Source organism: Chelonoidis abingdonii, chromosome 6 (assembly GCF_003597395.2).
Source record: "Chelonoidis abingdonii isolate Lonesome George chromosome 6, CheloAbing_2.0, whole genome shotgun sequence".
NCBI classification, from domain to species: Eukaryota; Metazoa; Chordata; order Testudines; family Testudinidae; genus Chelonoidis; species Chelonoidis abingdonii.
The window spans coordinates 81,708,586-81,721,537 of NC_133774.1; the positions used below are offsets into that span (position 1 = coordinate 81,708,586).

The 12,952-nt window shown below is 45.0% G+C and overlaps 1 protein-coding gene across 1 annotated transcript; it reads left to right on the forward strand.

Annotated features, from left to right (window-relative positions):
- Positions 1 to 452: 452 nt before the first annotated feature.
- SPMIP10 (sperm microtubule inner protein 10) lies at positions 453 to 7,271 on the forward strand. Its single transcript, XM_032798550.2, has 3 exons — positions 453 to 536; positions 1,518 to 1,626; positions 6,062 to 7,271. Exons 1-3 carry the CDS (start codon positions 502 to 504, stop codon positions 6,266 to 6,268), a joined length of 351 nt encoding a protein of 116 aa, XP_032654441.1. The 5' UTR covers positions 453 to 501; the 3' UTR covers positions 6,269 to 7,271.
- Positions 7,272 to 12,952: the final 5,681 nt, after the last annotated feature.

Consider the following 12,952-nt stretch of genomic DNA (forward strand, 5'->3'; position numbering starts at 1 on the left):
TCAGCATAGGGTGACCAGGTGTCCTGATTTTACAGGGAGAGTCCTGATTTTTGGGTCTTTTTCTTATACAGGATCCTATTACACCCCATCCCCGTGAGGATTTTTCACACTTGTCTGCTCACCCTAGCTCAGTGTCCCCTTCCCGCCTCTGCCTTTGCCACAGTCACGTCTGCAGCATGAAGGGTCTGGGGTGCCCCTCTGGTGACGCTGGTGGGGGAGGGGTATCCTGCCCCTTCTCCTTGAAGCCGCGGGCAATTCCGTCTCCGGAGCAAGCCCATCCCCTGGCTTGTTTCCAGGTGCAGTGCAGAGGCGCTAACACCTACGGCCCGCCAGCCCAGCGCTGCGCAGCGCCAGGCCGCCAGCCGCAGCGTGGCCGCCTTCTGGAACGTGGGCTGTGGCGGCAGCTGCATCACAAAGGCGCCCACGCCGGAGCGACCCCGGGCTGCGAGCGGTCCCGGCGCTGGAGAGGCCGCGGGGAGTCGGGAGTGGGCTGCAGCCGCCATGGTCTCCGTCGGGACCAACACGGACCTCAAAGGGTGAGGAGGAGGAAGACGGAGCTGCGGCTGGCGCGCCCAGCAGCTCCCCCCACCCCCGTACCCGCACATCCCCCCGGCACTCCCGTGTCCGCATTTGGACAGAGCCAGCTTTAAAGAGGCTAATGGGGTCATCCTGCTAATCTCTCAACTCTCCCCGAAGTGCCATCAGGCACCTCTCTGTCCCGCTGGCCCCTTCTCTGCCTAGTCCCTCCCATGTGTCTGAGGGAGCGGGCGGCAGAGATTTCAGATTGGCACCGCAGCTACCAGGGCTTTCCCCAGAGTAGGTACCTTCCAGCACCTGGGTTGGCCCTGCCTCAGAGTGCCTAGTGTTAGCAGACATCCCTCCTTCTGTGGTTTGTTTTTAAACTAGGCTGTTGCCATCCTCAGGGCAGGAAGCATCTTTGCCTGGGAAGTCTCAGGCAGGCCCCTTGTATCCCTGGGCTTACAGACAGAAATACAAGCCTTCTCCTCTGCCCCAAGAAGCGCCCCCATCATGGGCACCCTACACATAGAGTAGAGCACCAGGACCACACTCAGCCAGATGCAGACCCCAACGTCCCAGGACAAATGGAGAACTAGCTCACAAACCATGCCCCTGCTAGCCCCTGTGTGTACAAAGCCAGCTCTGCTCCTATCTTGTGTCTGCATGGGGGTGAGGAGAGCATGCAGTGATTGGAAGCCTAAGAAATCATGCTCCTCAATTTATGAGATCAAATTAATTTCTTTACTCTTATGCTAAATACGGAAGAAAAAACATTTGTTAGTTCAGCATAGTGTCCTAGGAAAACATGAAATTTCAGTTAGATGATAAGCTTGTCTGGCGGTTAAGGGAAGAAGCAATATTTTTATTAATTATAATTATATTAAAGACTTTCTCCCTCTATGAATTATATGGACTTGTTTGTTTCAGTTAATAACCCCAACCCAGTCTTCTGTCCTAACACTGTCACACTGTCTTTTTTAAAATATTTTGTCCCACAGGCTTGTTCACTGCCATTTGCCAAAGTTATCACGCAAACATGGGATGATTCCAATGCATTATGTGATGCCCTGGAAAGAAGACATGAAGAACAGGAAATTCACTTTAAAGGTAGTGGAACCCAAAAAATATTTCCTCTTATTAACAATATAATAGTGGCCTAATTTCCAAAGGTGCTAGGTCTTTGCTTCTGAAAATCTGGCCAGGCAATTGTATTTGCCGTTGTCTTTGCACCATCTTGCCGCTGTTGGTGGAAGCAGATTTTACTCTGTAGCTTGTGACAGGTTTCAGAGTGGTAGCCCTGTTAGTCTATATCAGCAGAAACAAAAGGAGTCCTTGTGGCACCTTAGAGACTAACAAATTATTTGGGCATAAGCTTTTGTGGGCTAGAACCCACTTCATCAGATGCATGGAGTAGAAAATATAGTAGCAGGTATGTATATATATATATATATATATATATATATATATGCATAGTACATGAAAAGATGGGAGTTGCCTTACCAACTGGAGGTCAGTCTAACAAGACAATTCAATTAACAGTAGAATACCAAGGGAGAAAAAATCATTTTTGTAGTGGTAATAAGGATGGCCCATTTCAAACAGTTGACAAGATGGTGTGAGTAACAGTAGGGGAAAATTAGTATGGTAATATTAGGTTTTGTAATGACCCATTCACTCCCAGTCTTTATTCAGGCCTAATTTAGAATCATAGAATATCAGGGTTGGAAGGGACTTCAGGAGGTCATCTAGGTGGTGTCCAGTTTGCAAATTAATTCCAGTTCTGCAGTTTCACATTTGTCTGTTTTTGAAGTTTTTTTATTGAAGAATTGCCACTTTTAAGTCTGTTATTGAGTGACCTGGCCATTCTCACAGTGGCATCAACTGCTGTGGCCCTCCCATCAACTCCGCTTACTCCTCCTGCTGAGGTGGAGTACAGGTGTTGATTAGTGGATCAATTTATCGCGTCCAGATAAATCAATCCCCGATACATCAAACACTACCCGGTGATAGTAGTAATTGCTATGGTGGTGCACGTCCACACTACCTTCCTTGGGGCTGTGATGTGCGTCCTCACCAGGAACACTTCTACCAACCTAAGAGGAGCAGTATGTGGAGCTGAGAACCCGGTCTCTCAGCTCTGTTGGCAGCTCCCTGCCAGGAGCCTGGCTACCCCACAGGCTCACAGGCTACCAGCAGGCTTTGCCCCGCTCCCTGTTACCCTCTGGAAGCAAGGAGAAGCCCTCTGGGCTTCTCACCCCAGTTCCTAGCCAAGAGCAGGGTTCATTCTTGCCCCAGCTCCCAGCCGCCCAGCTCTCCAGAGGATGTGGGGGCAGCTGGGTTCTAGCTACCTGGCTTTCTTGTCAATTTACAGTTCCTGCCACAGACACTCCGTTGCCCTAACTACATCTGCATAAGCCTTACACCTCTTGTGGAGGTGGAGTTATTATGTCAGTGCAGTACGGCACTTACATCGGCGGGAGGAAGGCTGTAGTGTAGACACTGACATAATTAGGTCGATGTAAGCTACCTTATCTCAACTGTCTAGTGTAGACCAGCCCTAAGTAGAAGAGGTTGAGATGTGTTCTTGAGGATGTTTCACTTTCCCAAGAAAAGCCATTCTCTCTCTCACATTTTTGTTGAGGAAAACTGAGAAGCTGTAAGTTTATTTGCTCAAGACTGGCTATGTTATTAAAGGAATGAAAAGAAATATACAACAGAGCATGATCAGCTTAAAAGTGGCAAAAAATGAACCGAACTGTATATTTTTGTCTGTAAAGCACCAGACATGGGATACATTTTAAACCATTCTCAAATTCAGAAACATTTAGACCTCGAAAATATTGACTAATATATTCCGGCTTGTCACTATAATGTCACAGAAGGGACTCTAGCTAAGGCTAAGATGTTTATTTTCAGATGTTTATTTTCAGTCACTAATAGCTTTCTCAAAATATTTCCTTTTAGGCTCAGATTTGTCATTCTTTGTTTCAGCCTTATTGTAAAATTAAAAAGAAAAACTGTTGAGCCTTTCTAGAGCTATTAAAACAAGAAAAAAAATTTACTTCTTTTAAAAACTTTCTTATACTTTTTTTACATGCTTGGATAATTTAAACATTATTAATTGTTTTAAACTTCACACATGTGTAAGTCCTTCCTGAGAAAGGCGTGCTCTGCTAATCAATTTGCAACGTTAGAAGTAATTAAAATTCACATATAATGAGTTACATTCATATTCCTTAGCCAAGTCCCAGTCCTGCAGACAGGTGAGTATACTTTACCTTTGAGTGTAATCACTTATTGAACTCATTGGCTGCTCCCATCAGTAAAGTTACTCTAGGTCATAAGTGTTTGCATGATAGGAGCCTAACAACTATGAAGTCTGATCTTCCAGAGAGGCATAGTATACAGAAATAAATAGATATATATATATTTCGGTGATAGCGGTGGTGATAGATATAGCAGTGCCAAGTGACAGCAACATCAGGAAGAAGGAATATGAGAAGCTGGAGAAGTACCAGGGCCTGAAAGAGGAACTAGAGAGGATGTGGAAAGTGAAGGCCAAAGTGGTCCCACTGGTGGTAGGAGCACTCAGGGCTGTGACTCCTAAGCTGGGTGAGTGGCTCCAACAGATCCCAGGAACAACATCAGAGCTCTCTGTCCAGAAGAGTGCAGTGCTAGGAACAGCTAAGATACTGCGCAGAACCCTCAAACTCCCAGGCCTCTGGTAGAGGAGTCGAGGTTGAGGAAGACACATACCACCCATAGGGGTGAGAGGGGAAATTTTTTTTTTTTTTTTATATATATTATTCACATACACTCAAGTGAATGATTATGTACATATATGAACATTTAAAGAAATAAAAACAACAAGGAGTCCAGTGGCACCTTAAAGACTAACAGAAATATTTGAGGACACCATCAGAGGGCCCAACCATATCAGCCACACCATCAAGGGCTCATTCACCTGCACATCTACTAATGTGATATATGCCATCATGTGCCAGCAATATCCCTCTGCCATGTACATTGGCCAAACCAGACAGTCCCTACTTAAAAGTATAAATGGACACAAATCGGACATCAGGAATGGTAACATACAAAATCCAGTAGGAGAACACTTCAATCTCGCTGGACATTCTATAGCAGATTTAAAAGTAGCCATACTTGAACAAAAAAACTTTAGAAACAGACTTCAAAGAGAAACAGCAGAACTAAAATCAATTTGCAAATTTAACACCATTAATTTGGGCTTGAATAGGAATGGGAATGGCTGGCTCATTACAAAAGCAGCTTTGCCTCTCCTGGAATTGACACCTTCTCATCTATTATTGGGAGTGGACTACATCCACCCTGATCGAATTGGCCCTGTCAACACTGGTTCTCCACTTGTGAGGTAACTCCCTTCTCTTCATGTGTCATATTATATAATGCCTGCATCTGTAACTTTTACTCCATGCATCTGAAGAAGTGAGGTTTTTTACCCATGAAAGCTTATGCCCAAATATATCTGTTAGTCTTTAAGGTGCCACCAGACTCCTTGTTGTTTTTGTGGATACAGACTAACACGGCTTCCCCCTGATATTTAAAGAAATGTAGCTATGAAAGCCTATTAGATATTCACGTATGGGAATGTGTACCACATGTCTAACGCTCAATTCTAGTGTGGATTTGTCTACAGAAATGAGGAGGCTGGATACACAGTGTCAATTCACTACTGCCTGGCTGACGTGCATGCAAATGGGAGGCCCTTTGAAAATTTGGCCTGGAGCAGGGGTGGCCTAACTGTGGCCTCCCGGAGCCCCCCATGCTCCCCATTTTCTGCCTACCAGACTGGGGTGGATGGAAGCTCAGGGCTTCTACCCTGCAGTGGGGTGGTGGGACTAGGGGCTTCTGACAGAGATAAATGGTGCCTGCTGAGAAAGGGGGCACAATTTAAAGGTTCGCAACCCCCATCAAACAGCTTGAGTCACTCCCTACCAGGCACACTTCCTCTCTTACCCTCAGCTGTCCGCTCCCACATGTTAGCTCCCAGTGGAGAAACAGTGGCAAACAGCTGGGAGCTGCAGGAAGGGGCCGCTGCTCTCCCTGCTGATCCCAGCTGTTTTCTGCTGCCTCTTCCCAGCTCCAGCTGCAGTACAGGGAGGGGACCCAGCAGCACCGTGGGATTGACTGGGGCCAGCAAACCCCCTGGCAAATATCTGGGGGCATATGCATCACCTCTGGCTTCTGCCCAGTGGGGAGGGGGATCTTGGGGCACAGCTGTCAGGGCTTGAGGCTTCAGCAGGAGTGGGGCTTAAGCCCCAAGCCTTGGCAGGCATGCCTCAGCTCTCAAACTTCTGAAGATTGTTGTATGCAGCTCAGAAAGTCAGTAAGTTTGGCCACCCTGGCCTAGAGTTTTTGGTTTTTTGCTTTCCTCTATTTACTGAGCCATCTGTTAATAGGTTGTTATATCAATTAGGGTTTTCAGTTAATAGTATAATTATTAAAGGAGTTCAGGCAAAAATGAGTTTTTCTTAGCAACCATTGGAATTTCTTTACACAGCATGCAGAGGTTGTTGGGATATATACTGGTGCCACAGAAGATAATCTGTTTTTGGAGCACAGAGAAAGACTTTGCCATGGAGAAGAAAGAAAACACGTACAGGAGAAGATTCCTCAGGAAATAATGATTGTAGATATTCCCATATATTCTCATCTCTCCAGATACCAAAAGTCTGTGATTGCTCACGCATGGAGGATGAAACTCTGACCTGCTTTTTCCCTCAATACAGTCATGTTTGAACTGTATAGGCTATGAAGTTTAAATCTGCTGCAAGAAAAAACAGTGTGGTGCTTTTTTTTCCTCTTTAAAATAGAATTAACATATTTTAAAAACTGATTAGATGTTCTATTTGAAATGAAAAAAAAATTCTGTCTGCAATTTGACCTGCATATTTTTGATTAGGCAAGGGAGAATCTCAAAAGTTTCAGGCTTCCCAATTTGATTTAGATAAGCAGCATACAGACATTTGGATGCTTATCTGAAGTTTATACAAACCTTTGGACTCTACTCAGCTTTCCACCACCATCTCCAAGAGACTGGCTTCAACCCTACTGCTTATCCTCTATTGTTTTCTTGGAGAGAGTCCCACTGGCTGTCTACCAGCCCTCCTTACATCTTCTAAGGGTGACTAGCCAGCTTCCTCTCCTGGCTCTTCAGGGGCAGCTGGCTGGTTCACTTCCCTCTTCCTTTTGTTTAGGTGATAGTTGCATTCCTCCACCTACCTCAAATGCTAGGCAGGTAGCAACATCAGGATCTGGAAATTCTCCAACTGATACTGTCGCAGCTGTTGTACTTAGTTCTGGGTCTGAATTGCTTCCAAGTATATTATAGTAAAAAGAAATTCCCATTATTGGCTGAAGGAGGAATTATGGGTTTACAAAGTCACTGAAATCATGGGGAAGTAAAGGAGACAAAATCTGGAGAAATACTAAAGGGCCATCAATTAAAAAGGTGCTGAAAGGCTGAACAAATATAAATGGAAATAAATAAATAAAATACATAAATGAGAACAGTTGGTTCCAGTCATACAGGATCTCTCTGTATGGAATCAATTTCACTTGTCAATCAAGAACAGATGCCATTAAAATGATTTAATTGAATTTTGTATTATAATGGCTCTTTATTTACAATTGCTTATTCTAAAAGTGCCATAGGTTCAAGTTTTAGAGAGTGAGAAATGGGGAAAAAAGAAAAGGAAAAACCTTTTCAATTTAAATGTTCTGGGATAAAAAACATACTTTCCGTATAACCAGTTTTGTTTATATTTCACCTCTGCTGAAAGGAAGAAATTAAGAAATTTTGAGCTTGCCATTTTTATATGCTAATAACATTTTAAAAAAAATACATTGGAGTGTAATTTTAAAATATTGCTCTCCTCACAAATACATTTTATTTCAAATTGCGATTAAATCTACCACTACAACACGTTCTGCTCTGGGTTGAAGAGGAACTCCCCAACTAGATCAAAAGCAGAAAGGAGCTGTCTTCAGAGCCTAAGTACTTATAAATTAAAATATAAAGTCACCATGAGCAAATGAGCAGTAGTGTTTCAAGAACATTTTTATACATAGTTAAAATGTGCTCAATATTTTGTGTCTAGAAATATTAATCACAAAATAGTGTTTTTCACTCTGATTTCAAATCTGAAATACTTTCATTTGTAATTTTTTTTAGAAAAAATATAACATTACATTTGTATTGCTTACGGCTTTTCCCTTCAGAGCTACTGTAGTTGTGGATAAAATCTGCAGCTGATATAATTTTCTTTTATAGATAAGGAAATAAAAATATAAGCATCACTCCCAAAAACTGTGAGTCAGACTGATGCCTCTGCGACATCAGCACGCCGGAACTGTAAAAGGCTTGCAGCTGGTTGGAAGGAGAATGTCCCTGATGATGAGCATTGTGCTGGGCTGCCATAAGCAGCTCTACTCAACTCCCCACCCCCTTGTGCGCTGGTACAGGATGTGTGTCAGAGATGGCGGCATGTAGTGCTGTGTTAATTTTGCTGGAATAAATAGGCCCAGAAAGTCAAAGGTGTTAACATAGCCCTATGACTGTACAACGCTAAACAATTAAATGTTTTTTGGGACGTTGAATACAGAGACTTTGGCCTGCTTAATTCCATGGCAACTACCACCATTATATATCTTTATTAAAGATACAGAAAAAGAAGAATAAAGAATTTGAAATGTGAAGTATTAAGTAAGGTTTTCGTTTTAACAATATTCCTTATTCCTCTTCACTCTAACTGTAGAGTGTTTCTTTAGGGGAAACTGCCTGTTAGACAGTTTTTTTAGATGGTATTATAGGTTATAATAACTATCCTTCTTGGGGGAAAAGAGAAAATTAGCTGAGATGATCTGGTGCTGTTGCAATCTGATTCTGCTTCCTTTAAAACAAACAAACAAAATAACCCAAATGTACGCAGAAAGGGACAGAAAAGAACAGTGATATTAAATGCAGCTCCTGTCTTTAGTGCTGACTCTTACTTGCAATTTCACGGCTAAAAAAATAGACAAGGCACCCCATCTTATTAGCCAACCAAGACCTATCAAACTTGTACCAGCATTGAGCTGTATAAGCCCTGGTCTATACTGGGGAGGCTGGGGGGGATCGATCTAAGTTACACAACTTCAGTTACGTGAATAACATAGCTGAAGTCAACGTACTTAGATCGACTTACTGTGGTGTCTTCACTGCGGTGAGTTGACTGCTGCCACTCCCTCGTCAACTCCGTCTGTGCCTCTCGTGGCAGTGGAGTACAGGAGTCAACGGGAGAGTGCTCGGAGATCGATTTATAGCGTTTAGACTAGACATGATAAATCAACCCCCCCCAGATCAATCTCTGCCCGCTGATCCAGCGGATAGTGTAGACATACCCTGACATTGCTTTTATCTACTTCTTGGGTCACAGGCTCACAGCAGTGTTGCAAAAGAGACAGTCTTGGCCAGCTAAACTAGACTTTCTTTAAACAGAAGGCAAAAAGAGAGAGAGGAAAGAAGAGAAATAAGGTGGGGAAGGAAAATGATGTGGAAGGGATGAGGGTAGTGGGTAAGTGACAACAGGAACTCAAGTGTCACATCCCAGGTGGTATTCAGGATTTAGTGGAATCCACTGGAAGTGGTAGGGTGACCAGACATCCTGATATTATTGGGACAGTCCCAATTTTAGGGAACTTGTCCTGCATCCCAAGCTTACATCGGTCAGGACGCTCTTTGTCCCGATATTGGGGACCGTCCAGACTGCAGCCATGGCACCGCAGCTGCGGCGCCGCCACTCACCACTTTCTGGGGCAGTTCCCAGTGCCCGCATGCTGCAGGGGGCGGGCCTTGCAGGCGCCGGGAGCAAGCAGAGAGCCCTCTGCCCCCACCCACCGAACCCAACCCGACCCGCAATCCTAGGAGCCAGAGGGACCAGCTTGCTGGATGCTTCCCGGACAGGAGTCGCCCCAGGTGAGCACCGCTGAGAGTCCCCACCTCGTCCCTGGCAGGTCTCTCTGGCTCTTAGTGTGAGGGGGCTCTGTGTGCTGCCGGCACCTGCAAGCCCCACTCCATGGCTCCAGCAGCTCCCATTGGCGCTTTTCCCGGCCAATGGAAGCCACAGAACTCATGCTTGTGGGGGGCGCAGCACATGGAGAGTCTGGAGACTCCCCTTGCCATTCTCATCCTAGGAGCCAGAGACCTCCCAGCAGGGCTGGTGAGTGTGTCCAGGGAAGGGGTCAGGGTGTGATGGAGTGAGTGCCTGGGAGATGTGTGTGGGGTGCTGGGCTGTGAGGGTGTGGAGGGCACTGGGCAGTGGAGGAGGTTTGTGTGTTTTGAGGTGCTAGACAGTGGGGGCCTGTTGGGGGGTGCTGAGCAGTGGGGGAGCTCTGTGTGTGTCAGGGCACTGGGCAGTGGGGGGTCTGTGTGGGGCATTGTGTAGTTGTGGTGGGGCTGTGGGGAAGGGCACTGGGAGGGAGGGAGGGGAAATCTTTGTGCATTGGGAAACTAGTGAGTAGGGGGTTCTGTGTGGGGTGCTGAGCAGCTGTGGTGGGGCTGTGGGCAGGGTGTGTGTGCACAGCACTGTGCATTTGTGGTGGAAAGGCTGTAGGGGGGATCTGGGCATAGTGGATCCAGGCACCACTGGGCAGGGGAGCTGTGTGGCGCAGCATGGGCCCATCCTCAACAGGAAGGGGCACGCTGGTAGCACAGGTACAGGCGGACACATGTGCCTCTGGCTCTGGTCGGGGCTGTGCACTGTGTCTGTCTGTCATTCCAGCCCCCTCCACCTCCCGCTTGCCCAATGTGTCCTGATATTTCACTCTTCCGATCTGGTCACCCTAGGAAGTGGTGATTTCATCAGTCCCCTGTCTCTGGCCCAGTCTAGTCTGAACATCTTTCAGGATCACAATGATGAAGGCCCAGAATGTCAGGGTGGATCCCAGATCCCCAAGAGATAGTGGGAACGGCTGACATGGTGAACCTTGCCCTTCAGTCCAACTATCCCCAGTGTTTTTTACACACCCACCCAAGGTCTTTTTTTAAGGATCCCAAAAGGTAGTGATGGGTGCAATAGTCTATCCCCTCGTTATTTGCTCCACCAATTAAACCTGGTTTCCAATGCACCAGTGTTAGGCCATTAATTTCCAGTTCCATTCTCCTCTTGTTTACCAGTCATGATCTCAACACAGTTCTTGGGTTGCATCGGTAGACTTTTTAATTTGAACTCATTCAGTCTGTCTTCAACTTTTACTGACCTGTATAAAGAATTGTATATAACAGGCTGAGCTGGACCTTTGTTACCTTGAACAACTTAGAATACAGGCACCTGCACAGCAGCAGGGCATAACATTATGGGCGTTCTTGGTAGCATGGCTGCCCATAGGCAGTCCAGGAGAGGCTGCTGTAATTTAGAGCACCTCCTGGGCTGCCTAAGTTACTCCAAAGGCTATTTCAGTAGCATTTCAGCCCCTGAAGCAGCCCAGAATCAAATGAGGGGTAGAATTAACATTGCATAGGTAAGCTTAATTCTGGCATTTCTGAACTGTTGAGTGCTCGACTTTGCAACCTTAGTGCTTTTTTAACATAAGTTTCTGTGTGTAATTTATTTTAAGACGTGGTTATTAGATACACAGTCTAATTGGTTTTGTAGTCTGATTTTTTTGCATTTGAAGTCAAGCTTTTGAAGAGACACCATCATCTCCAGGGCTTCCAAAAGTGTCACCTATCATATATCTGTTGTGCCGTATTCTTCATGTTCTAAATGACTTTTTATTTTTAATTCACTCATTGGTCACTAAGAAATGCAATGAAGGGAAAATATAATGTCACTATTAGATGTGATCACACCAAATTACAATAAGCCTGTATATTCTGCAAGTGAAGGGGACCCAGAGAGAAAGCGGTTAAGACAGTGAATTGACCCAACATGTCCCAGCTAGTAGAGTACTACTGCTGGGCCAGGGGGATGGGCTTGCTTGTCTGGGGACTATAGTTGAAGACAGAGTAATAACAAAATGCTTCTCTCATATTTTAATTTTAGTCCTGAAGCTCTTTAATATAACGGTGAAGAAACAGTGAAGAAAAAAATAATGCTATATAAAGTTTAGGCCTGAATCCTGTGAGGGGTCAGGGGTCAGTAGTTATACAGCTCATTGCAAGACTGCATCCATAGTGACGAACACACCTGTCTTAGTAGCATCAGGGTCTTGGAGGAAAAAGTTGACTTCAGAAGAAAGTCCTTCCCTATTCTATGCTCTCTTTGGACCATATTGTCCCTGGCCTTATATTGGGGTTGAAGGATGAGTGTATAACAAATTTTTCCCACTGCTTGCATAACCTACCAAGGGCAGGCAAAATTGTAGCCCCTGCATTCACAGCAGTACAGGGGCTGCTCCATCTTTACTCTGCTGAGGGCACATGACACCCCAAAAGGTGAAGCCATGACTTTGTTCCCCTTATGCACCAGCCTGTGGAGCTGGCCCCACAAGATACATCCTACAATGGTATGTAGTAACAGGTGTGCAATCTCTACCCAGGAGTTCCAGGGAGGCATTCACATGTACCTGCTAAATGGGTTATTAGATGTCCACCTACATCCTTCTGCTCTTTCTTGAGTCACTGGGCCTAAAGCATGGCCATTAACCTACCATTAACCAGCTGAGGAGGATTTCCTCTGCCTAGGAGAATTGTCGGTTGCCACAAAGATACCAGAGTGCCTCTGATACCTCTAGCACCAGCTCCTACCATATGGGACATGGCTCAGAAAAAGAAAATGTGACTAGAGCTCTTCTACACGTCTGATTTGAAGCTGTGAGTAGCTAGGTGTAAAATAGAGCCCTGTAGCAACTCAATTTTACGATGAGGCCCAGACCGAGAGTTTTGCAAAGTCACCTTTTCCCTTCACCCCCTCTCTGGTTTTACAGTGAGCACAGCTCAGCCGAACCATAAAAATCTACCCATTAAGTTAAGGGCAACAGAAAGGATCCCCATACTAGTGATTGTGCTGCTATGGGACAAGTCTCGTATCCTCTTATGCATCCATTTCCCAATCTGTTAAAAAGGGTATGTAATAACTACCTCCCTGGAATAGTAGCAGGGTTAAATAGTTAAGGCTGGTAAAGCACTTAATGAGTGCTCCAGTTTTGCCAAATTAATATTTGATGGTAGTAATTATATTTCATTTTCTTTTTTCTTAAGCTGGCAAGAAGCAAGCTCTGCTTTTCTTATACAATCATCACTCTGTCATTTTAAATCTGCATGCTCTTTTTCCTGTTAGTAAATTGCTTAGTATTTCCTGTATTATTTTTTATTTGATTTTGCTATTCTGAGCTGTCTGTTGTCAGCTAACTGCTTAATTTCTCATGTTTTCAGTTTTTTCCCCGATAAGAAGGACTCGGGATTAGTTTG